This window comes from Protomyces lactucae-debilis (genome assembly GCF_002105105.1).
Source record: "Protomyces lactucae-debilis strain 12-1054 chromosome Unknown BCR37scaffold_12, whole genome shotgun sequence".
Classification (NCBI taxonomy): domain Eukaryota; kingdom Fungi; phylum Ascomycota; class Taphrinomycetes; order Taphrinales; family Protomycetaceae; genus Protomyces; species Protomyces lactucae-debilis.
Genome location: NW_024468004.1, coordinates 458,866 through 479,904, shown reverse-complemented (window position 1 = coordinate 479,904; position 21,039 = coordinate 458,866). Strand labels below are relative to the sequence as shown.

The 21,039-nt window shown below is 51.3% G+C and overlaps 13 protein-coding genes across 13 annotated transcripts; 5 read left to right on the top strand and 8 right to left on the bottom strand.

The window, feature by feature from the left end:
• Positions 1 to 643: 643 nt before the first annotated feature.
• On the top strand, positions 644 to 1,702 carry BCR37DRAFT_393668 (Rad1/Rec1/Rad17; the record flags this gene model as incomplete). The annotated part of the gene is made up of 3 exons (XM_040871341.1): positions 644 to 670; positions 712 to 1,442; positions 1,480 to 1,702. 3 exons carry the CDS (start codon positions 644 to 646, stop codon positions 1,700 to 1,702), a joined length of 981 nt encoding a protein of 326 aa, XP_040724682.1.
• On the bottom strand, positions 1,303 to 2,721 carry BCR37DRAFT_380931 (uncharacterized protein). The gene has a single exon (XM_040869583.1). The coding sequence runs from the start codon at positions 2,558 to 2,560 to the stop codon at positions 1,754 to 1,756; it is 807 nt and encodes a 268-aa protein (XP_040724681.1). The 5' UTR covers positions 2,561 to 2,721; the 3' UTR covers positions 1,303 to 1,753.
• A 15-nt stretch (positions 2,722 to 2,736) lies between these two features.
• BCR37DRAFT_388049 (uncharacterized protein) lies at positions 2,737 to 4,635 on the top strand (the record flags this gene model as incomplete). Its single annotated transcript, XM_040870586.1, has 1 exon — positions 2,737 to 4,635. The coding sequence occupies one exon, from the start codon at positions 2,737 to 2,739 to the stop codon at positions 4,633 to 4,635; it is 1,899 nt and encodes a 632-aa protein (XP_040724680.1).
• Positions 4,636 to 5,547: 912 nt separating this feature from the next.
• Positions 5,548 to 5,787, bottom strand: BCR37DRAFT_335562 (uncharacterized protein; the record flags this gene model as incomplete). Its single annotated transcript, XM_040867191.1, has 1 exon — positions 5,548 to 5,787. A coding segment is annotated over one exon (240 nt), but the record flags the coding sequence as incomplete, so codon positions are not given.
• A 179-nt stretch (positions 5,788 to 5,966) lies between these two features.
• Positions 5,967 to 6,521, top strand: BCR37DRAFT_348372 (putative IMP3-component of the U3 small nucleolar ribonucleoprotein; the record flags this gene model as incomplete). The annotated part of the gene is made up of 1 exon (XM_040867840.1): positions 5,967 to 6,521. One exon carries the CDS (start codon positions 5,967 to 5,969, stop codon positions 6,519 to 6,521), a length of 555 nt encoding a protein of 184 aa, XP_040724678.1.
• A 45-nt stretch (positions 6,522 to 6,566) lies between these two features.
• Positions 6,567 to 8,840, bottom strand: BCR37DRAFT_62638 (uncharacterized protein). Its single transcript, XM_040872402.1, has 2 exons — positions 8,814 to 8,840; positions 6,567 to 8,634 (listed from the first exon to the last, which is right to left on the bottom strand). The coding sequence occupies exon 2, from the start codon at positions 8,506 to 8,508 to the stop codon at positions 6,613 to 6,615; it is 1,896 nt and encodes a 631-aa protein (XP_040724677.1). The 5' UTR covers positions 8,509 to 8,634; positions 8,814 to 8,840; the 3' UTR covers positions 6,567 to 6,612.
• BCR37DRAFT_62586 (putative hydroxymethylglutaryl-CoA synthase Erg13) lies at positions 8,752 to 10,621 on the top strand. Its single transcript, XM_040872400.1, has one exon. It carries the CDS (start codon positions 8,995 to 8,997, stop codon positions 10,336 to 10,338), a length of 1,344 nt encoding a protein of 447 aa, XP_040724676.1. The 5' UTR covers positions 8,752 to 8,994; the 3' UTR covers positions 10,339 to 10,621.
• On the bottom strand, positions 10,413 to 10,778 carry BCR37DRAFT_393663 (uncharacterized protein; the record flags this gene model as incomplete). Its single annotated transcript, XM_040871340.1, has 1 exon — positions 10,413 to 10,778. The coding sequence occupies one exon, from the start codon at positions 10,776 to 10,778 to the stop codon at positions 10,413 to 10,415; it is 366 nt and encodes a 121-aa protein (XP_040724675.1).
• Positions 10,779 to 11,429: 651 nt separating this feature from the next.
• On the bottom strand, positions 11,430 to 13,838 carry BCR37DRAFT_348567 (tRNA synthetases class I-domain-containing protein; the record flags this gene model as incomplete). Its single annotated transcript, XM_040867855.1, has 2 exons — positions 11,430 to 13,268; positions 13,350 to 13,838. Coding segments are annotated over 2 exons (2,328 nt in total), but the record flags the coding sequence as incomplete, so codon positions are not given.
• A 1,013-nt stretch (positions 13,839 to 14,851) lies between these two features.
• Positions 14,852 to 16,422, bottom strand: BCR37DRAFT_62584 (WD40-repeat-containing domain protein). The gene has a single exon (XM_040872399.1). The coding sequence runs from the start codon at positions 16,260 to 16,262 to the stop codon at positions 15,237 to 15,239; it is 1,026 nt and encodes a 341-aa protein (XP_040724673.1). The 5' UTR covers positions 16,263 to 16,422; the 3' UTR covers positions 14,852 to 15,236.
• On the bottom strand, positions 16,391 to 17,553 carry BCR37DRAFT_380922 (transcription factor IIA, alpha/beta subunit). Its single transcript, XM_040869582.1, has 3 exons — positions 17,452 to 17,553; positions 17,303 to 17,404; positions 16,391 to 17,257 (listed from the first exon to the last, which is right to left on the bottom strand). The coding sequence occupies exons 1-3, from the start codon at positions 17,467 to 17,469 to the stop codon at positions 16,583 to 16,585; spliced, it is 795 nt and encodes a 264-aa protein (XP_040724672.1). The 5' UTR covers positions 17,470 to 17,553; the 3' UTR covers positions 16,391 to 16,582.
• A 132-nt stretch (positions 17,554 to 17,685) lies between these two features.
• BCR37DRAFT_393659 (GRIM-19 protein) lies at positions 17,686 to 18,180 on the top strand (the record flags this gene model as incomplete). The annotated part of the gene is made up of 3 exons (XM_040871339.1): positions 17,686 to 17,737; positions 17,785 to 17,900; positions 17,953 to 18,180. The coding sequence occupies 3 exons, from the start codon at positions 17,686 to 17,688 to the stop codon at positions 18,178 to 18,180; spliced, it is 396 nt and encodes a 131-aa protein (XP_040724671.1).
• Positions 18,181 to 18,706: 526 nt separating this feature from the next.
• Positions 18,707 to 20,203, bottom strand: BCR37DRAFT_393658 (uncharacterized protein; the record flags this gene model as incomplete). The annotated part of the gene is made up of 1 exon (XM_040871338.1): positions 18,707 to 20,203. The coding sequence occupies one exon, from the start codon at positions 20,201 to 20,203 to the stop codon at positions 18,707 to 18,709; it is 1,497 nt and encodes a 498-aa protein (XP_040724670.1).
• Positions 20,204 to 21,039: the final 836 nt, after the last annotated feature.

Here is a 21,039-nt window from a genome sequence, read left to right as displayed (position 1 = left end):
ACTTCAAGTTGCTCTTTTATGTAGTCGTTGAGCGGCGCCGTCTGTTGAGCATCGGTATACTCCATTGCGCGATATCCTGCTTGTTGAAGCGCCATAGTATCGTGTTGCGCGTCTATGAGACTCTTCAGTGCTCGCTCACAGGCTGGGACCTTATCTCCATCGTTGAAATCAGCATCAAATGGCGCGACAGCAGCTAGGCGGTCAAGCGCCAACGCTAGCAGTTTACTTGACACATCAGAGCTCACGAGCTTGTTCAATTGCGAGCATTCTTGCAACTGCAGTCGCGCTGGGAGTAGCGGCCCACCCGGCTCCTGTGCCACGCTGGGACCACCTGCGTAACCCTGCATCGCGACTTCTGCCATGTTGGTGCTTGTCTGCAATGTTGAGTTTGTGGTCGTCTGTGTCGCGAGACGCGCCGTGTTGCTCAAATTCGCGCCAAGAACGCGTGCGACTCAATTGCAATTGCAAGCTCTGTGTCTCTCTGTACCAGGACAGTGTCGATTATCACTCGGCTGCTGCTCCTCTACTACATCATGCCAACTTGATTGTCTTCTCAACTCTGCCCTGGATCCTGACGAACCTCTCCTTGCGGACAGTTGAACTGCACCGCAAAGCCTGTCGAGGCTGGCGAAAGTTCCCAGCAATGGACGCTGCTAAAACTACGACACCGGTTCGTCCCTGTACCCTGATTGCAACATACTGACCAATCAGCTCTTCTCGGCATTGGCGGTCTCCTTGAAACCGTTGCAAGATGTCTTGAGGTGCATCCACTTCAAGCCCACGGCATTGTGTCAGATCAATCACGAAGGAATCAAGATCTCCGTTGAAGATGCCAAATCGCTACAGGCGCACGCCTTTCTCGACACAAAGTTGTTCAGCACGTTCAATCTTGATTTGGCAGAGACAGGCGATGAAATGCTTTTGTTTGGGATATCTCTGGCAGCATTGATGGAGATGCTGAATATCTATACCCCGAGCAGTGGCAGTTTCTCGCAGATGAAGGATGGACAATATGTGCGAACAAGTGCTTATCAAGCCAACGGCCCAGGAGGGCCCCTGCGCCTTGGCAACACGATTCGTGTGACCTATGCGGAACTCGGAGGCACCCTGGACCTCGTTTTGGAGGAGCATGGTGTGCAAACCCAATGTCGTTTGACTACCTACGAGCCTGACGAGATCGCCGAAATCTCGTTGGAAGCTGATCCGGTACCCGATCGAATCATCATGCGCAGCGCGTGGTTGTATGAGGCACTGACAGAGTTGGAGCTCCACCAAGGCGACCTTCTCACCATCCGCCAGTCACCTCGACAACCATTCCTGAGGCTAGCAGTTAAAGGCATTCTTGGTGAGGCGCAACTCGATTATCCAAATGACAAGCAAGTGCTAGAAACGTTTTCTTGTGCAGACGACGTCAAACATGTATATCGCTTCGGCATGATCAAGTAAGCTCCTCAACAATCGAGCCCTGCTGACACTCAGAACGTGTCTCAAGGCCATGAACCTATCAACACGTGTCAGCATCCGTACTGACGATGTCGGTACAATGGCAATCCAATTCATGATTGATGTTGGTGACAATCGCAACGCCTTTGTAGAATTTCGAATGGTGGCGCTGGATGAGAATGGAGTTGAAAGTGCTTCCGAAGATGGGGACAGAGATGATGCAGAGAATCGCGAATTGGACGAGACTCTCGTGTTCTGATGCATCTTTGCTTCTCAGTAAGGTACAACGAGAGCCGCGAAAATGCTATCATCAAAAGCCTGTCTGGCGTTTCCTCTTCTTTGCTCTCGCAGTGTGGCGGTCGGTAAGAGGTAGCGATGGACCGCCTTGCGACAATTCGACGGTATAATCTTCCGAAGCACCTGTAAGAGAAGATTGTGGCCTCGTACTCGAATGGAGTATTGTTTTCGCATCGACACTCTCATCAAAATCTCTTTCAGGGCTACTTGAGTTAGTAGCGGATGGTCGAAAGACAGTCCGGGGACTCCCTGAGTAACTGATGGATTTTTCTGATGTGCCTTCCTCAAGCGGGCTGACGGGTAGCTGTATCGAGAGAGCAGGTTGAGGTGTTTCAACTCGCTCAGCATTAGCGGTCTTTGATGATGCCCGCTTGCGCCTTTGTGTAGAGACTAAATGAGAGGCATAGAGCTCTGTAGCAATGCCCATCGCAAGCATAGCTGTTTCCTCCATGATACCAGCCTCAGGAAGATTCTGCTGAGTAGAAGATGCAGTGTATAGGTGCGCGGTGGCGCAGTGGATAGCATTTAGCAGCGCATCATCCGGCAGACCAGAAACAAACCTGTCTGGCAGTTGCACAACACTCTCTTTGGCGGTGTGCTGTAGATATGAATCAGCCGAGGGCAATTGCCATTTCGCTAAGCGAAGCTTGCGAGCTAGAGCCTGTTCAGGGCCTATTCTGTCGGCTGCTCGGTGCTCCAAAGTGTCTGCAAGTCTGGCTTTCGTCAGATTGAGCACGTCCTGGGACGGATCTTGCGAAAAGTGTGTCAAGTAGTCAAACAATGTCAGCTGACGCTTTCTCTTTGACCCCGCTTCATTCATGTGAGCAGAAGAGACCTGTCCTATGCAGTCATTTGTTCTCAGCACCAGCTTGCTCAATCTTGTATTTTTTGCTAGCAGAGAGCTGAACTGACAACAGCACACCTCCTGAGTCTGGAGGTGATTCGGGTGTAAGAGTCAATATCAGTCAAGTCTGGATCTGACGCGAAAGTTTGTCCATGCGTCAGTGCGTCATGCGCGCAAACGCCAAGAACCACGAATTCGGACATCAGACACTACTCTACTTCTGGTCTCGACCACCAGATTTATACAGCCAAGAGTTACGTTTACTTATGTCGAGCGAAGTCAAACTGTCATCGAAACAAGCGGCGGCCTTGTTCCACTTCCTATGTCAAGAGGAAGCCTTCCTGGAGTTCTCGAGCCTCAAAATTCCTGGTCGCATCGCTGCACTGGGCCCTCCCTTCCTACCAAACGCCAAGTTCCCCAACTGCGATGCGTCACCTTTGCTGGAAAAATGTATACGGCATTTTGTTCTGACAGATACATTGCCGGGCTTCTGTAAAGTCCAAGACGACTCCAACTTCTGGGGTGGCCAAGTGCAAGGCATCCTCGAGCGTATGGCTGAGTCAAGTCTGTCAGATTCTTATGATAAGGGCAAAGTCTCCAAACGCAAAACTTTGGGTATGGCCGTGAGTGTCTTCCTTTCAAATATTGCCCGTGGTTTATACGGCAAAGTGCCGACAAATGCAGAAATGGCCGTTGCACAGGCCGAACAGGGTAGACCTCCAACGGACCCATCTTCCCAGGGCAAAAGTTTTGATGCGGAATCGCTGACAGAGGCGTGGCAAGCCTGGAAGCGGGATATGGTACACGAGGATCACTTGGAATCGCTTCTCGTATTGATACGTGAAGCGCGACCCTGTGAGCAATGGCCAATACAACACTACCCTGCTGCGCTGTACGTGAAACTTACTATTGCCTCACTGCTGCACTACATCTTCGTTGCGTCACCTGATGGCTCTGAGATTCTATCCATCGTTAGCAGATTACACGCAAAACTTCCCTATTGGAGTATACGCCAAGCTTTGAAGATGCCATACGCAACCGCGATGATACAAGGCCTTTCCAAGGTTTTCTTGGCAAAATCCATGTTTGGCGGCTCAAACTTGATGCAGACTCTCATCTCTTATATTCTCGGCGGTGACCAAACCCGGCTCGAAAAGGCAATTGCTCAAATCGAAAAGTCTGGTATCCATGCAGAATACAAGGCACAGATATTGAAGTTTGTTCACGAAACAGGCCGGGAGACGCAAGCCTCCATGAGAGATGAGAGTGTGGCAACGGGGAAATCAATTGTGGCCATCATTGTTAAGACTATCAATATGCCCTTTGAAGAGCATGAGGTACTACTCAAATACCTCGAATTACAGCTTGCTCGGAGAGATCGTGTTGAACTCATACAAATCCTGACTGGGGACGAAACGTTGACTTCGCTAGTGCGCCAATTTTTGGACATATTCTTTGGCATCATCAGCGACCTCCACAAGGCAGTGGATCTCCCCACTGGTTTGGGTGCAGCGCAGACATTCATTGGTGCGCTTATCACATGTTCTGAAAAGCAGGGCGCAACAATTTTCGACTTTGTTGACTTGGTAGACCGCTTCGAATGCGAGTTTCTGCGATTTGGTACACAGATTCTGAACAACTCCGAAAGCTTGACGATCGGATATACAAAGTGGTATGATCATTGCTTGAGTGCTTATCGTGGTGAGCCGGTGCTTGACCTTCAATCAGCGGTCGCCAAAATGACTGAAGTGGAGCAAAAGCAAATCATCGCTCAGCTGGATGCATATCAACAGTATCTCAGTGACAAGCAGGCTGTGTCGCAGCGCAACCTCTCTTCTATGCTTAAATATCGTGAGAAGAAGTCGGCTGTAAAGCCATGCAGTTTAGGCTTCGGTGTCTGGCTTGGCATTCTTCGAGATGTGCAACAGGACGCGAAGGTCACTCCGAAGCAGCCTCAGGGGTCATTTGACAAGTCTGTGCGGCCAGACATGCAGACGTCCAAGAATACAATACTGCCCGTCTTTGCTTTGGGCCTCGGTGCGAATAAATGACGGCGATGGCATACGATATAGATTGCGGCAAATGTACATGAATTCTGTGACTGGCTTTGTCTGCACTCACGTGACTTGGCTTTGTTGAAGGATCCGCGCTGGAACATACAACTCGGAGTCTGGACATTGTAGAGGCCCTAGACGTCTCAAGATGCAGTCGCTTCTATGCTCTATCGCGCGACTCAGCGCTCCAACGGCTTTGCGATCCGTCGGATTACGCTCAAGTCGCTTGACAGCAGTACAACAACGCTTCGCTTCCCATGGTTCTTCCTTTGAGCCACCGACCGGGCGTCTCTTCAATGAACCGGTAAGTCTGCCTTCGACTCATATCTTCCCGTATTGACACGTTCCGCATCAGATCTTGAAGCCGGGTCAAAAGCGTCAGAAGGAGGATTGGGAGAATGTCTTCGTTTACGGATTTGGTGGCACCACTTTATTCGCCGTCCTGCTCTGTATCTACAGGCAAGATGAAACGTGCGTGCATGCGTGAAGGTTCTGATTGACATACTAACAACTTCAAGAATCCAGAGCTGGGCACTGAAGGAGGCAAAACAACGGCAAGCCGACGCTGGCACGACCCCAACGTACACAAAGCAAGGATAAATCGATTTGTGGAGAAGGATTTCAAAACTAAACCGCTTGCTCGTGACATGCATTTGAATGAACAAGATTGAAGCGAACGTTTGTATGACAATCGAAGCGTCGTGGAACTACCTGACCAAAACGAGGGAAAATAATGTCAATCGACGTCGTGCCAGCCACGGTCACTAATGACCTTTGATTCGAGCTCTCCAGATAGCTCAGTCCAAACCTACTTGTCGAGTCCTGATGATGTCGTTGCCTTGGTTCTGCTTGCCTGCCAAACTTGACTGATGAGTTAGCGTTGGACTTTTGCAAGCACGAGCCACCTACCTCAACGACAAGCGGGTCAGTGTGAAACATTGCATGCATCGTCGCTTGTCTCCTGACCATCTTCAATTGTTCTAAAGCATGGTCTTTGGCTGTAGCAATCTGAGTAGCATCTTGCAACTGCCTCGCCTCGCGAAAGGCGTCTCCAGCGCGACGCTTTGTGTACATCCGAAAATTGTACGGAAGAGGCTGCGCTGAGCGTAAAATCTGCCTGTAGAGCGATAGAGCCGACTGTGAGGACATTATGTGTGGACTCGAGTACGTGTTAGGGACACAGGCTCGATTGCGCTGGTGTACCATCCATGTACCTTAGAGCGTGTGACGCCAAAAAAAGTTGCTGGCTTATGTGAGCAGGGTGGCTACACTTTCACAACTGCCTACTATCTAGCTGAGTCTTGCTTGTATCGAGGTCGCTACTAAACATGAGAGAACTCAAGCATCACGAACGAAAGCTGCTGAAGAAAGTCGATCTCTTCACCTACAAGTCCGAACAGAACCACAGAGACTTGCAAGTCATCAGGCGCTACCATATTCAGAATCGGGAAGAGTACTTTCAGTACAACAAGCTTTGCGGTGCTCTGAAGCATCTCGCGCACAAGCTAGCGGATCTACCACCGGAGAATACCTTTCGAAAGAAGCACGAACGACTGCTTCTCGACAAAGTCTTCTCGCTTGGCCTTGTCCCGTCCGCAACGAAACTCTCAGAGATTCAGAACAAGATCACAGTCTCTGCCTTCTGTCGTCGTCGGCTAGCTATTACTCTTTGTCGACTTAAAATGGCGGAGACTGTGCGCATCGCCATCACCTATATTGAGCAAGGGCACGTTCGCGTGGGTCCAGAGACTGTGACAGATCCAGCATATCTTGTCTCTCGCAACCTTGAAGATTACGTTACATGGGTTGACAGCAGCAAAATCAAGCGGACCATTGCCAAGTATAACGATAAGCTCGACGATTTTGATTTGCTGCAGGTGTAATACTATGCAAGGCGCGTTGACTACAAAAGTCTACACCACTATTCCAATTCTAGCACACTCGCCAATTCCCGCGGCCAAATGGAGAGCTACTTCAGGTCGCAGCACCCATCACTGCTTTTCGCAGACTACTGAGACTTGCGCCACTGGCTTGTCGCTGCAAGCCAGGCCTATCGCCTTGCGCTCCTTCCAGCTCTTCTGCGTCGTCTACACCATCGTGTACCGGCTCTAGTGCGCCAGATAGTCCCACTGTCGCTGGCTTCCTGCGCTGCTCTTGTGCTGCTTTCAATGAAATTGTCTTGGTCGTGCATGAAGAAATGACTGGAGTCGACCAGTCTCTACCGATTGTGGCTTTAGTCATGGCAGTCATCCACTCTCGCATGAGCGTCGCTGACTCTGCATTGAAATAGACAGTCTTTGGCGGTGTGAAGTTCAGGCTGCGACTGGCACCAGGCGCTGGAGGCACCACCTTGAAAGTCAATTTTGCAGGTCCGTAGAATAGAAGATCTTCGACTTGTTGAACCTTGTAAGCGTTGATATCAATTATACCGCGCTCCTGAGTGTCTTCATCTGTCAAGTAATACGCGAGTCTTGTGCCTTTAAGTACAAAAAAACGCAAATTCCATTGATAGTTGCGCTCACTCCTCTTTCTTAACCAGCCTGAAAAGTCGGCAGCTTTCACTGCCTCGGCAACAGGCAATTGTTCAAGATTCTCGGAGACTGCGTTTGGCCGCCACTTGGGTTGCCGGCGCCCCAGAATGGAGCGCTTTTGTTGCAGGCCGGACGATGATGTGCCAGCGCGTGGTGAAGAATGTGATTGACCTGCGCTCGACGGTGATGCAAAACTAGGTGATTTGAGATCGCTGGATGAATCTGTGGATGCGACTGATCCATTCAGCTCTGGCACTGAGCCGAGAGCATCAGAACGGCGCGCATCGGATTCAATAGCGGATGAAGTTTTAATTGTATCATGAGACCAGGCGCGAGAATGGTGCTTGTCAACACCGTTGTTGCCAAATGCAAGTGACGATGTTGAGAGTGCTTTCTTGTGCGATTTCGTCGGGGACGATCCGGGACTGCTTGTCATTGCTGAGTATGCAGTGCGCGGAACATCGATGCCACCTGCAATCTGAAGTGCAGGCGTCGTATGGCCAATGGGGGAAGCGACAGAGTTCATATCTTTCGCAGTATTCGTGTTGATGCGCAAATGCTGGACACCATCAACCACTTTTGTTCTCTCGTAACTTGGCCGTGGATTCTCAGGAGCAAGGGGCTGCCGAGACGTTATTTCGGAACTTTGATTTTCCGCATGTGGCGTTGACTGCTGGGAACGCAGCTTGTCAATCTCTCGCATCACCTCGAACCTTTTACCAAATGCGACAATATCAATCTCGCGCAAGTCTGCATGATGCATTGCTAGCAGGACATGTCCACTCACTTCGTGTTCCTTGAACTTTTGGGCCAAGTCGAACCCTAAGTGCGCAAAGTGTTGCGAAACCTGCTCTGGTGTCCAGACTTCGATATCTAGGGGCAGACCTGCGCTTTTGGGACGTTCTGCTTCGTCAGGTGCATCAGATCCGGCTGAGTGTCGACTTTGAGCGTGCGATTCTGACTCGTGCGTATCTTGCAACGCGTCGTCGGGGGCATTGTAAGAGCTGTCCGGGTCGAGCATCCGGTCCAAGTCTATGGGCGCCGCTTCATATGCACTGAATTCTTCTGTCCCATTGAGCGGTGGTTGGAGGTCGGAGAGGCTCTCATTCTGCAGGCTAGCTGCGCTTGTCGCAATGAGACTCGGTGAAGGCATGTGTTCCGCTGTGTATATCTTTGGGAAGAGGCCGACTCGGCCAGTCTCTAGCGAACGACCCTCCCACCAGCCATCACCAAAGTCATCATCCCGGGAAAGAACTTCAATGCGCTCGCCGGCGGTGAGGGGCAGGTCCTCTTCTGTGGTGCCTGGAAAGTTGAAAACGGCAAAGACAACGTTCTCCATGTAAAGGTAGGCTACTGGTGTGTGTGCCAGAGATGCTCAGGCGTCGATAGGCTTTGATAAACAGCGCGCGCCCTGCCAACAGTATGCGACAATCAGTTTGCTAGAATGTCGGAAGTGTGTTTGCGCAACGAGGCGGACTAGCGCCTGAGGAGGCTGTGTTTGTTGTCTAGACGTCGGTCTAGGGCAGACAGTCACTCAGACAGAACAGGAGCGAGAGAGAAGAGGACAGGGCCTCGGAGGCGAGCTTTCCTAGAGCTTGTGTCGGTTCGTGCAACAGGCCTCGCTCACTGTCTTTGTTGCGCCGCCAGCCTCCGATGCACGTGCACCCTGCTGCCTCCTTGGCCTAACCCTGTGTCCCATATCAAATTATCACTAGCAAGCCTACTGGGCGAGTGTGGCCTGAACTTCCTGAAGGGAGCCCGCGAGTCAGGCCACGAAAAAGTTGAAGAGAGAAATCCACGACCCGACCTCGTCCCTCAACCCATCATGTCGCGTGTAGGAATCAAGGCCCTCGAGATCCACATCCCCAACCAGTGTGTCACGCAAGCTGACCTCGAGAAGCACGATGGTATCCCAGCCGGCAAGTACACCATCGGCCTCGGGCAGACGCAGATGGGCTTCTGCGACGACAGGGAAGACATCTACAGCATGTGTCTGACAGCCCTGTCAAAGTTGCTCAAGAACTACAAGATTGACACCAAAAACATCGGCAGGCTCGAGGTCGGCACAGAGACCCTCCTGGACAAGTCCAAGTCTGTCAAGTCCGTCTTGATGCAGCTCATGGGCGACAACCACGACATCGAGGGCGTCGACACTGTCAACGCGTGCTACGGCGGCACAAGTGCGCTCTTCAATGCTGTCAACTGGGTGTCCTCGGAGGAGTGGGATGGACGGGACGCCATCGTGGTCTGTGGTGATATTGCCCTCTACGCTAAAGGTGGAGCCCGCCCGACAGGAGGTGCAGGGTCTGTGGCCATGCTCATTGGACGCGATGCTCCAATTGTCATCGACAGCAAAATGCGTGCCACTTTCATGGACCACGTATACGACTTTTACAAGCCGGACTTCACAGTGGAATATCCAGTTGTCTTTGGACAGTACTCTGTCGGTTGCTACACTAATGCCTCAGATGAGTGCTACAACTTGTACCAGAAGAAGTTTGCACAGAAGCATGGTGTGCAGGATGCAGACAAACTTGGTGTTGACCATTTTGATTATCTGATTGCACATTCTCCTACAGCCAAAACTGTGCAAAAGGCTTATGCTCGTATGCTCTACAACGATTACTTGCAAGCCCCGTCCAACCCAGCATTTGAGTCTGTTGGCGATGCCTACACCCTTGCAAAGGTTTCACACGAGCAATCCCTCAGCGACAAGCAGCTCGAGAAGACTTTTGTCGCGCTTTCAAAAGAGCGTTACGCTCAGCGTGTCGCACCATCGATTCAGGCATCCACGAACATCGGCAACATGTACACCGCCTCACTCTACGGCGGTCTAATTTCGCTCTTGACAAACGTGTCATCTGCTGATTTGCAGGGTAAGCGTATCGGAGCTTATTCCTATGGATCAGGCCTGGCATCATCGCTTTTCTCTTTCGTTGTTCAAGGCGACGTATCACATATCGCCGAAGTTTGCAACTTGTCTGAGAAGCTTTCCCAAAGGGCAATCTTGAGCCCGGTCGAGTACGAGGCATGCATCGCATTGCGTGAGAAGGCACACTGCAACAAAAGTTTCGAGCCACAAGGAAGCATTGACAGGCTAGCACCAGCGACTTACTATCTGGTCAAGGTCGATGAGCACTATCGGCGTGAATACGCTATCAAAGCATAGATGTTTGTATTGCATTCATTTAGACGGTTGAGATAGAAATGTATTATTGGCCAAGCCAGAGTCCTTCACTTCATCTAGATTCGGCCAAATGCATTGCCGACTGGCACCACTCTTGCGCCAGGAGAGAGGAGCGCAGCTTGGACCTGCCTTTGCTGGCGTTCCGCTTCTCTCAATTGACGGACAGCGAAACGTTCTTGCTCTCTCTCCAGACGTCGCACTTCAGGACCGGTAAGGACAACACTTGCGCCACGAAGCGCTCCATTGTCAAAACCGTTGCTTGAAACAATGACCGGCTGTACTGCGCGGCCTCCACCGCCAATTGCGACGCCTCCAGTAAGACCTATGTTGCCTCCACCGAGGCCCACATTGAGCCCAATCCCAGCCAGCTGGGCAGATGCCACTTGAGCCATCGTCAAGAGGAGAGCTGCCTCGTAATGCATTGTGAAGATCCTTGGTGCGTTGCAAGCTCATTTTATAGCATCGGTCGATGTGTCAACGCCCTCGAAACTGTTTAGCTCTCTTGCCGTTTCAACGTAGCGATACATCACATGAAACGAACGGCATGTTCAAATTTGTCGACTGAGGCTTCCTCTTAGAGTTTCGAGTTTCTGTGTCACCTCCTGCAAGCTTGCTTTGTCCTTCGCAAGAACAGCAGCTGGAACTTTTGCCAGATGGATCGGATCACTCAAACGCTTGATCAGCTTCTCCTGTTGTCGCTCGAGGAAAGCAATGCGTTTTGCAGACTGCTCCATGGAAGTATTGTCAACTGTGGTTTGCGATTCAGTACGCTCTCCAAGCACGGAAATCGTGAATCTGTTGAGCCCAGTCTGTTGAAGAGCTGTGAGAGAGTCGTTAACATCCGCCACTTCGAGAGCTTTTGCTTTTGCCATTTGCTTCAGCTGTCCCTCAAATTGTTTCACGAAACGATAGTCTGAACAGTCTGCCATCTGAATGAGCACAACAGCCTGTCGCACACCATCAAGCGCTCGAAGCTCTTTCAAAATTGTACACAGCAATTTAACTTGCTTCTCAAGTCTGGCATCAAATTTGGTGACATCTTTGCTTGCAGGAATGTCGGACGGCAAGTCTCTCAGCCTATACGTGACTGAATCGGCTAGGAAAGGCATAAATGGCTTGATCAGTAAGCTCAACTCAACCATGATTTGCCGTAGGGTCGCCAAAACTTTGCAGCGTTCCTCATGTGATGTCAGACCTTTGAGATCATACTTGAGAAACTCCAAGTATGTATCACACAGGTCATTGACAATGAAGAACCGTAAGCTACTGGTCGCTCGGTGCAATGTCCGTTTTGCGAAAGACTCGTGAACATCCTCTTGAAGGTTGAGAAGGCGCTGCAGAATCCAATGATCCATGATCTGAGAGCGATTTTGAGGCTCAACACAGCTAGAGGCCTGCGTTTGCTGGTGAAACTCAATGAAATTGAGTACATTCCAAAGCTTCCCGCCCACATATCTGGCAGCCTTGACGCTGCGAATGTCCAGATTCAGCGTCGAATCTTGTACAGTAGAATCAACAAGCGCAAAACGGAGCGCATCAGCGCCATCAGCCTGAATCCCTTGCGGATAGCTCCTGGCAAGATCTTGGCTTGCACGTGACACTTCGCCTGCAGAGAGATTACCAACCGCCAAAGCAGCCTGTAATTCCTCTAACGAACATCCATCAATGATGTGCAAAGGATCTAGGACATTACCGAGCGACTTGGACATTTTTCTCCCCTGAGAATCTCGTACGAGGGGATGAAGCAGAATCTCCTTGAAAGGCGCAAACCCGGTGAAGTGTGTACAGAGCATAGCCATTCGCGCAAGCCAAAAGAAAAGGATATCGGGTCCACTTTCGATGAAGCTCAAGGGTCGCCATGGCGATGTATCGTCACGAGGCCAGCCATAGGCTGATAATGGCAAAATACCAGAACTGAACCATGTGTCAAGCACATCACTCTCCTGTACAATGGGCTTCCCGTTCGCAGCTTTCTGTGCATCTGCGAAAGAGCGAGCAAAAAACCATCCATCTGTATTCACGATGCGGTACAGTGGAACCCGATGGCCCCAAACGAGTTGACGACTGACGCACCAATCTTGGACGTTTTCAAGCCAACGAAGCCATTCCCTCTTTGTCTGGATTGACATCTGGATTGTGTCTTGTTGCAAAACCTTATCTGCGAGTGGTTGCATATGGATAAACCATTGTGGCATCAAACACGGCTCTATCACTGCGCCTGTGCGGCTACAGACGCCTAAGCGCAGTGAATGTTGCTGCACAGTAATGAGTGCTCCTGCAGCGGCCAGTTTCTCAACGACTTTCGAGCGTGACTCTAGGCGATCATGGCCCACCAGGTCTGGTAGCCCACAGCTTGGAAGAAACTTGCCATGCTTATCGAAAATGGTAACGAGCTCGATAGCATGACGTCGTGAAGCTGCATAGTCGTTTGCATCGTGAGCAGGCGTCAGTTTAACGGCTCCAGTGCCGAATAAGGGATCTACCATTGCATCGGCGACAATGGGTAAGGAAACAGATGATAGAAGAGGATGCTGTACGCATTTGCCAATGAGATCTTTATAGCGCTCATCGTCTGGGTGGACAGCAATAGCCCGGTCACCAGGCACCGTTTCCGGACGAGTTGTCTGAACACAGATTTTGCCAGACCGATCGACCATTTGGTATGCAATCGTCCAAATCTTACCAAATTCAGCACCTTGGATTATCTTTGGTGTATCGACAACCAGACTATCGACTTCAATATCGCTGATGACGCTTTGCAGGCGATCCGACCAATTGACCATTCGGACGTCTCGACGGACCAAGCCATCTTGCCAAAGCTTTCCAAAAGCTTCAATCACGGCCTCAGATCGTTCTTCATCCAGCGTAAAGTATTCTAGGTCCCAATCGAGGTCAGCTCCAAGCCGTCTGATCTGGTTGGTGATCTCGGCGCCGAAGGACTGTTTATAGCGCCATATCTCAGCGATGAAGTCCTCCGGGGCCAATGCCGAGACATCGACGCCCTGTTTCGCCAGCATCTTGGCTACGACAGTTTGAGTCGCGATGCCAGCATGGTCCATACCCGGCGCCCATGTGACTTGTTCGCCTTGAAATTTGAAAAAGCGCACATACGCATCCTGAATTGCGACAGTCAGAGCGTGACCGATATGAAGCGTGCCAGTGACATTGGGTGGAGGAAGAATGAACCTCTTTGCAATCGATGAATCAGTCAATCGACGGGTATTCTCTTTAGACAAATATTTGTTTGCCCATGCTTCAATCAGTGCAGGGTTGTATGGCCCACGAGGCACATTCTTCCGGGCGGTGTCTTCCAATTGCGCCACCTGCAAGAGTCGATGGACTTGACCGATAAGATAGAGGCTGCCGCAAATGTATACCTTTCCTTTGGCATCCTTGATAGCACCAGAGACGTCGTTCCCATAGTCTGTAGCATCAAGTTCTCGTGAGATGACTGTGGAAGAAGCAGGGACAACCCAGGCCATACCGTCGACTGGTTCGAATTCAACAGCGAAAGCCTTGTCACCAGATCTGAGCAGTGGTTTGAACATGGCAGCATCCTTGCCTTCTGTCATAGCAAAGATAAATGTTGACTGCTGTGATGTACCCTTCACTAGACTGGCCAGGGCATTGATCGACTGCGGGTTGTGTGCGCCATCCAAAGTTGCGTCCTGAACGCCTCCGATAAGTGATAGGTCGAGATGCTCAAACCGTCCTGGCCATCGTGTGGTAGCTATTCCTTGCTCGATAATTGCTGGCGTCAAATGAGTAAAGGATTTTGCAAGCTGCTGTAGTGCAAGTCTTGCAGTGCTTGCGTTGGCATCTCTGTAATCATCGTGAATGTCTTGCGTCGTGTGCAGCGCCATTCCAGGATTCACCCTTTCTTGTATCTCATGAAGGACACGAAGAACATTCGCGGAGTCTTGCTGTCCACTGACGACTACAGGAGCCCCGTACTTGATAATACCGCCCTTTTCAGCAGCTATTTCTTCAAGGGTCTCGCCAAGAAAGGCAGTGTGATCAAGCCCGACGCGAGTAATGACAGAAAGTACTGGCGTGATCACATTTGTTGCATCCATTCTACCACCCATCCCAGTCTCTACTACAGCAACATCTACCTTGGCTTCAGAAAATGCCAGAAAAGCAGTAGTAGTGAGCGCTTCGAAGGGGGATAAATTGTGCCGCTTAGTTTTACGCATGATCCGCTCGAATGCAGCGTAAGAAATGGCAGTGCCATTGATTGCAATACAGTCCCGAGGATGAATGAGGTGTGGGCTTGTGTAAAGCCCTGTGTTCAAGCCAGCAAGTCTGAGTGTATGGGCAATGATCGCACTGACACTGCCTTTCCCATTGGTTCCAGCGATATGAATAGTTTTATAAGCCAGATGAGGGTCATTGAATGTTTTGAGAGCATGTTTGATGCTAGCTAACCCAAGCTTTATGGACATGCATGTACGGTGTTCAAGTAATGTACTGCAAGGGTTATTGTTTTTGTTGGTCCGCTGTATAATTTTCGTACGTGTGCACGCAGACTGAAATGACTGAAATGCCCTGCAACAAGTACAAGCATGCTTCGCGATGAAAGCGATCTTGTACAAGGGCCAACGACTGTTTAGGAAGCGGCTGGCAAAGGAGGACGAGGTGACACATGCATTTATGCAACTATGGGGCACATTGATAGGCACGCCGATGGCCCTCTATGGCCAAACACCTCAGGCTGTCCTGTGGTTGTCTTGTTCTGGGCGTAGTTGTCATGGTCAGCAGTAGTTTGCCTGAGTGTTGAGCGTAGTCTCAGACTTACCCAATGCTTCACTCTGATGTGAGACGGACTGACGTACCGATGCCTCAGCTGAAGGTTCCGTAAAAACCCAAGAGTGCTGCATTCATATAGCAAGTTCGCCCAGGAAGAGCGTCTTGTCCGTTGACCCGGATGCCAATATTGGCTGTTCAGGGTGAAAGTCCACACAATTGACCGTGCCTTTGTGCCCGGGCAACTTGTAGATGAGGGAATTCCGGCGCGTCTCCCAGACCAAGACAGTTCTATCTGCTGAGCCGGAGGCAACACGGGACCCATCCTTGTTCCAACAAGCTTTGATGAGATTCTGCTCTCCCCCATGAGCCACACCTGAGAATGTTGCAACTAAGCGGTTCTCGGGTGCAAACGGCTGGACATTCCAAGTTTTCATGGTGCTATCCATAGAATTTGAAAGCAGTGAGTGTCCATCAGGCGAGAGTGCCAAGCTTGTGATGGTGTCTCCATGACCGGTCATTTCGTATACAACTGCTCGCTTTCTGATGTCCCATACTTTGATCTTTTCGTCTATGCCACCGCTGAATATTTGCGAGCCTGTGCTGTCAAAGGCAACACTTGTGACGGAGTAGCCTGATTCGTAATGATCCACCGCGCCCTTGACTCGAGGGTCCCACAGTCCTATTGTAGTATCATCAGAGCCTGAGCAAAGCAACTCTGTGCCACGTCTATGCGCGTCAATCGCATTAACGACATCTGTGTGGCCTGTGTGTCGTTTCAACCGCGTCCCCGAGTGAACATCCCAAGTAGAGACATCATGATCTGAAGAGGCAGAGTAAATGGAACGTCCATCCCCTGACCATGCCAAATCAAGAACCGCATTCTTTGAGCCGCTGAGTATGCTGTGATTATCGCAGTCGCCGAACGAGTGCCAAAGAAGTATGCTGCGGTCGAATGAGCCTGACGCTAGATGCTGACCATCTGGACTGAACTTGCAGGCGTATACAAAGCCTTCATGACCTGAAAGCAGCATGATGGGCGCCTTTAAGTCGGATGTCCTGGTGATGGATCCATTCTTGTTGGCTTTCTGCAGCGATGTATGTGAAGGCTTGGCGCGCTTGATGAGCTGAGATGGTCCTTCATTAGTCGCACGCTTCATCGAGAAGCTTGCTATCAAAAGCTAGCTAGAGCAAGGCAGTGGTCGAGAGTGTCCAGTATTGAAGCGGTTACATTGTCGCGCAAGTCAATTTTGTGTCGGGGCGTTTGAACACCCATCAGCTTCGACCAAGTGCTTTTGTGCATTGTACATGTACAAGTTTTGCTCATTTGGACACAACGAGCAGGCGAGGCTCGTACAGAAAAGCTGTGCTATGCAAAAGATAATCGTAAACATAATCAGTATGCGCTGGTAGCACATATTTTGGATCTGGTTGCTTTCAACGCCAGACAGAGGCAGTCTTTCCACCTCCATCATTCCGTTCACCACTCAAACTCACCATTCGCCTTTGAAAAGGCATAGTCGCGTCCATTCAGGCTCACGAGGCCGTCTTTCAGGACGCATTTCCACTTGTTCTTCGTCCGTGCGACCTTGTCATAGAGGCAGAGAACTGTTTGCATATCGCCTTCGTCGCCTTCAGCCTCATTGCCGCTGTTGAGCGCGTCGTCATCGGAGTCGTCTAGATCTGAATTGATTGCCTCGTCGTCCAGGTCAATATCGGCCCGCCGTGTCTTCTTTGGCCGTATAGACTGTTGTGATACAGACTCTCCCGCTTCGCTCAAGGCACGCTTTTTCGGGCTTGTGTCCAAGACAAGCTCCTTGTCTTCCTCCTTGACATTTCCAGGGAACGCTTTTCCTGAGTCCTCACCAATGGTGTGATTCTGCCGCGCCTGATGCGCCTGTGCCTGTTGCATCAGCATACCAATAGCATTATCTGCTTGACTCTGCTCGATGTCGCCATTGCGGACAGCAAGCTGTTGAATCTGCTGCGCCGCACGTATCGCCGCCAGTGGGTTGCCAGTAATTGGACCTGGGGCTTCATGACCAAGAGCGCCATTTGCACGCTGCATTGTGTCGTGCAGCGGCGCAGGTGCCTGTTGCTTGGGCACCCAAGGGAAACTGGCCGTACCGCTCCCTGCAACTTTCGCCATCCAGAGCTGGGATTGTTAGCGCTGTGCTCTATCGTCTGATGCATCCCGTACAGCACGGAATTCTTGCAAAGTCGATTCGTCATAGCCCTCCTCCTGGAAATCGTTCCGCGCGGTCTCAGTCACCTCATTGATGATGGCTCCATACAGCTCGCCCTAGGCTGAGTTAGTCAAGTTGCGCTGCATTTCGCGAGTGAGCATACGACAACAGCATTGCTCATGACGGAGGGAGTTCAGAATGATCCTGAGACCTCTGTACAGCCGCGACAGAGGGTATCCCGGTCGTGGTGTCGGTCTTGGTCCTGGATGCGCTGCGACACACCCAAACACGTGGACGACTTCGAACAAAGCTGGACCTGGGTCCTGGGAGCTGCTACCACTTAAGTAGCTACCAGTAACTAGCCTGCTGGAGAACAAGCCATAATACTTCGCAGCTCATGTCGTCGCAGCAATTACCCGGCGGAACTGTCCAAGATCTGCCACCCAAGGGTAAGGCCCGATTTGACACCCTTTCCAATTGCTAAAGAATATCCCAGGCGGCTTCGCGCCCATCCAGTACAAGCGAAACTTGCCGGCTCGTGGATTCCGGCCCTCATACTACCTCTTTGCAGTCGTTGGCCTATGCACTTACGGTTTCTACAAGCTCTCGCTCGTATGGATCTCCAGGCTACCAAGCGTGTCGTGAAACTTTGCTGATTGTATAGGGTATGGACGAGAAGCGCGAGCTGCAGCGTGAGCGATTGTGGTCGCGCATATACCTCACTCCCATGCTACAAGCCGAGGCAGACAGGGACAACTACAGGCGAAGATTGGCTTCAGAAGCGCGCAGTGCAGACATCATGAAGAACATCCCAGGATTCGATGCGGAAGCCAAGGTGTACCATGGTAGACATGTTGAACCAACATTCGTTCTGACACCCTCCGCCAAGTAGAATACATGCGCAGCTCTGCATTTGTCTTGTTCTGCTGGTAATGGTTGCCTGAGCAGGCTCAGACCAGCTCATAGCTATTGCACCTAGCTTTGCTTCACGCTTCTTGAACGAATGGAGGAGCTGCCACTGACCTTCTTGGTAGAAGCTTTTGCAAAATTTGACGTATTCTATACTCCGAGTAGTCTTTCCTCATGCCAAAGTACCATACCAAGAACTCTTGTAGCTCCCTTGCTGCCCGGTGTCAATCGATCACAAGAAATTGACTTTGGACTGTGATCATGGGCAGACGAAGCATGTTGAGCCGGGTTAAATGTGATCATTATTTATAAGCTAGACTATACAAGGGAGTATCTAAGTCATACCTGATGACCTATATTTGCAAGCTGGTGACCTGCACGAGCCGTGCAACCCGAGTATTGGAAGTGAGATGCATTTAATTGTAAGCGTAGCTTGCCGAGCGCCGGATAGAATTGATTGTCATAAGATGCGTGCAGCACAGTGAAGAGAGCTTTGCTGAAGTAGCGAACTACAGCAGACGCTCCTCAATGCTGGTGATGTGTGTTTGTGGTTTGTAAGAGGTGATGGCAGAACGTGCCTTCGCGCTTGGCTTTGCGGGCATGAGCGAGCGAGGCTGGCCTAGTCCAGCTGAAGGACCACCAGCCAGTCTTTGTCCAGCACTGGAACGTGCATAAGCCTGCAAGTCGCGTGGTGCAGCAATACCGATGCGAACATCTGCTTGCTTTGGACCAGCAAAGTCTCGCTCACGGGTCAATCGCCTGCTGGAGCGGTTTGACTTGATGGACGAGGCACATGAGGCTGCCGGTGAGGGCAGCTCAGACTCCTGGGGCAGGCTTGCGAGCGAGGTAGAGCTGTTGTTCTGACCACGATGAAGCTGAATGCGAAGTGCCTCGACCTGTTCAAGGACTTTGGCGTGGTAGACAGGAGTTTGCACAGCTCGTCCTCCAACCTTGACGCGCTTCAAAGCGTTACGGGCTGCAGCAAGTTTGAGCTTGGCTTCGTGGGCAGCTTGGTCCCGCTGCGTTTGTTGCTCCCTAGACACCTTAAGACCTTGCATGGACGCCAGCGATGATGCTGAAGATGACAAACTCGGCGTTTGCAGGCCGAGCCGGCTGTCGGTAGACGAAACGCTAGAGCTTGTTGCGCGGGCTTGCCACTGGGGTCTAGCAAGGCTTTCCAGGAGCATACGTTCACAGAAGTCTTCGTACTCTGTGTCTTGCTCGACGACAAGCGGTGTCAACTCGACAGATGGGAGCGTGAGTGGCGCTTCGTAAATGAGGGCAGACCGATCAACAGCAGCAACCGAGACACGAGCTTTGGCAAGAGCCGCTCGCCGTACGCTCTTAGGTGGGCTTGGTGGAGGGGTTCTTGATGTCTGCCGACGGACAACTTCTTCAGCAGTGTCGACCGCTGCAGCTTCGGCAACGACAGGAACTTCTGTAACAATGAGGGAAGGCGCAAGGGTGTTTATTTCTTGGTCATCTTCCGAAGTCTCTGCACTAGGCAGTTCGTGCACCTCCTCGACTTCAAAGGCTTCGTCTAAGGGGCTATCGGGAACAACGGCTGGGACGACAGTGGGGATTCGTGGACGGACAGCTTCGAGCATGATTGGGATCTCGACGGTATCTGCGTCAGACAAGTTGTCGTCCTCGTCGCTCTCGTCGTCGCCATATATGGATTGTGCCTTCGAGTCTTCGGCTGTTGTACATTGGATGTCGGCTTCCTCTTCGTCGCTTGCGGACCACATCAGCTCCTCGTCCAGACGCTGGCGACGACGCTGGCTGCGGTATGTTTGTAGTGATCGCGTATCGTCCTGAATAGTCGGTTGAGCTTCCAGGCCCAGTAGCCAAGCTACTTTGCTAGACTGAATCGACGCCGGGCTTGAGATGTTCAAGCGCGCATCAACAACGTGCTGTGCTTCAGCGAGACCCGCTGCTGGAGGGCTCTGCGTGTTTTGCGACCTGCGCTTGAGGCTCATAGCATTCTTGACGCTGATGAGCTTCATGGTTGTCTGAAGGGACAAGCTCTAAAGGGGAGTCAATGCGCTGGAATAGAGTCAGAAGAAGGGCAAGGTGAATAGAGGGACGGCGAGGGTGGGTGCCGTAGTTCCCTTATACGCATGTGCCATTGTCAGACCGGCTGTCCTTTGCGCTCGGGCGCCTCTGCCTCTGTCAGGATCGAGCCTTGTCATCGCTGTGTTAAGTGTGAGCCTCCCCCCGAATGCCGCCCATTAAAGCGCTGCAGCCCTTAAATTATTGGGCACCGTCGACTCTGCTGCTGAGACACTTATTTCGTCCGTGCTTCTCTGCTTTGCACAAGGGCCGGCAGTCTCAGATGCTCGAACCGGGGCCCCGGTGCGCTATGATGGACAGCTACTGTGTTCTCTTCTTGGAGGGCCATGCCTTAAGCGTGTAGGAAGCCCTCAAATGGCCGGTCTTGCCAAAATGCGATCATGTCATCTACTAAGGAGGTCTGAGTTAGGTTTTTGACAGCCATGCGACGGCTGCTGAGCAGAGGCTTCTGCAGCCTGCAGCTCGCAGCTTGCAGTTGTCCATCTTTCACAATCCGCCGCAGACACCGTTTTAAGCGACTACGATGCCTACTTTATTTCCCAATGTGCTATTACCAAGCAGTCCAGACCAGGACTTCCGCAGTTAACGTAGGCTGTGGCATCACTGGTATGATACTAGTATCCCGTAACACAGCGGAGCGCGCTAAGCAGTTATGCAACACGACCGCTCTACGCGTGGAGAGGGACGCTGACCTGCTGAGTATTGGTTGAATATGCTCAAGACTAGGCCTTTCGACAAGGTACATCCGCAACGCTGAGCAGCTCGGTAG

Bases quoted from the DNA above. Each gene is read 5' to 3' on its own strand.
- BCR37DRAFT_62584 (XM_040872399.1), bottom strand. From the start codon at position 16,262: ATGAAGCGTGCGACTAATGAAGGACCATCTCAGCTCATCAAGCGCGCC.
- BCR37DRAFT_62586 (XM_040872400.1), top strand. From the start codon at position 8,995: ATGTCGCGTGTAGGAATCAAGGCCCTCGAGATCCACATCCCCAACCAG.
- BCR37DRAFT_62638 (XM_040872402.1), bottom strand. From the start codon at position 8,508: ATGGAGAACGTTGTCTTTGCCGTTTTCAACTTTCCAGGCACCACAGAA.
- BCR37DRAFT_380931 (XM_040869583.1), bottom strand. From the start codon at position 2,560: ATGAATGAAGCGGGGTCAAAGAGAAAGCGTCAGCTGACATTGTTTGAC.
- BCR37DRAFT_380922 (XM_040869582.1), bottom strand. The intron at 17,258-17,302 runs GTACGGGATGCA...TAACAATCCCAG, and splicing joins CTTTGCAAGAATTCCGTGCT to CTCTGGATGGCGAAAGTTGC.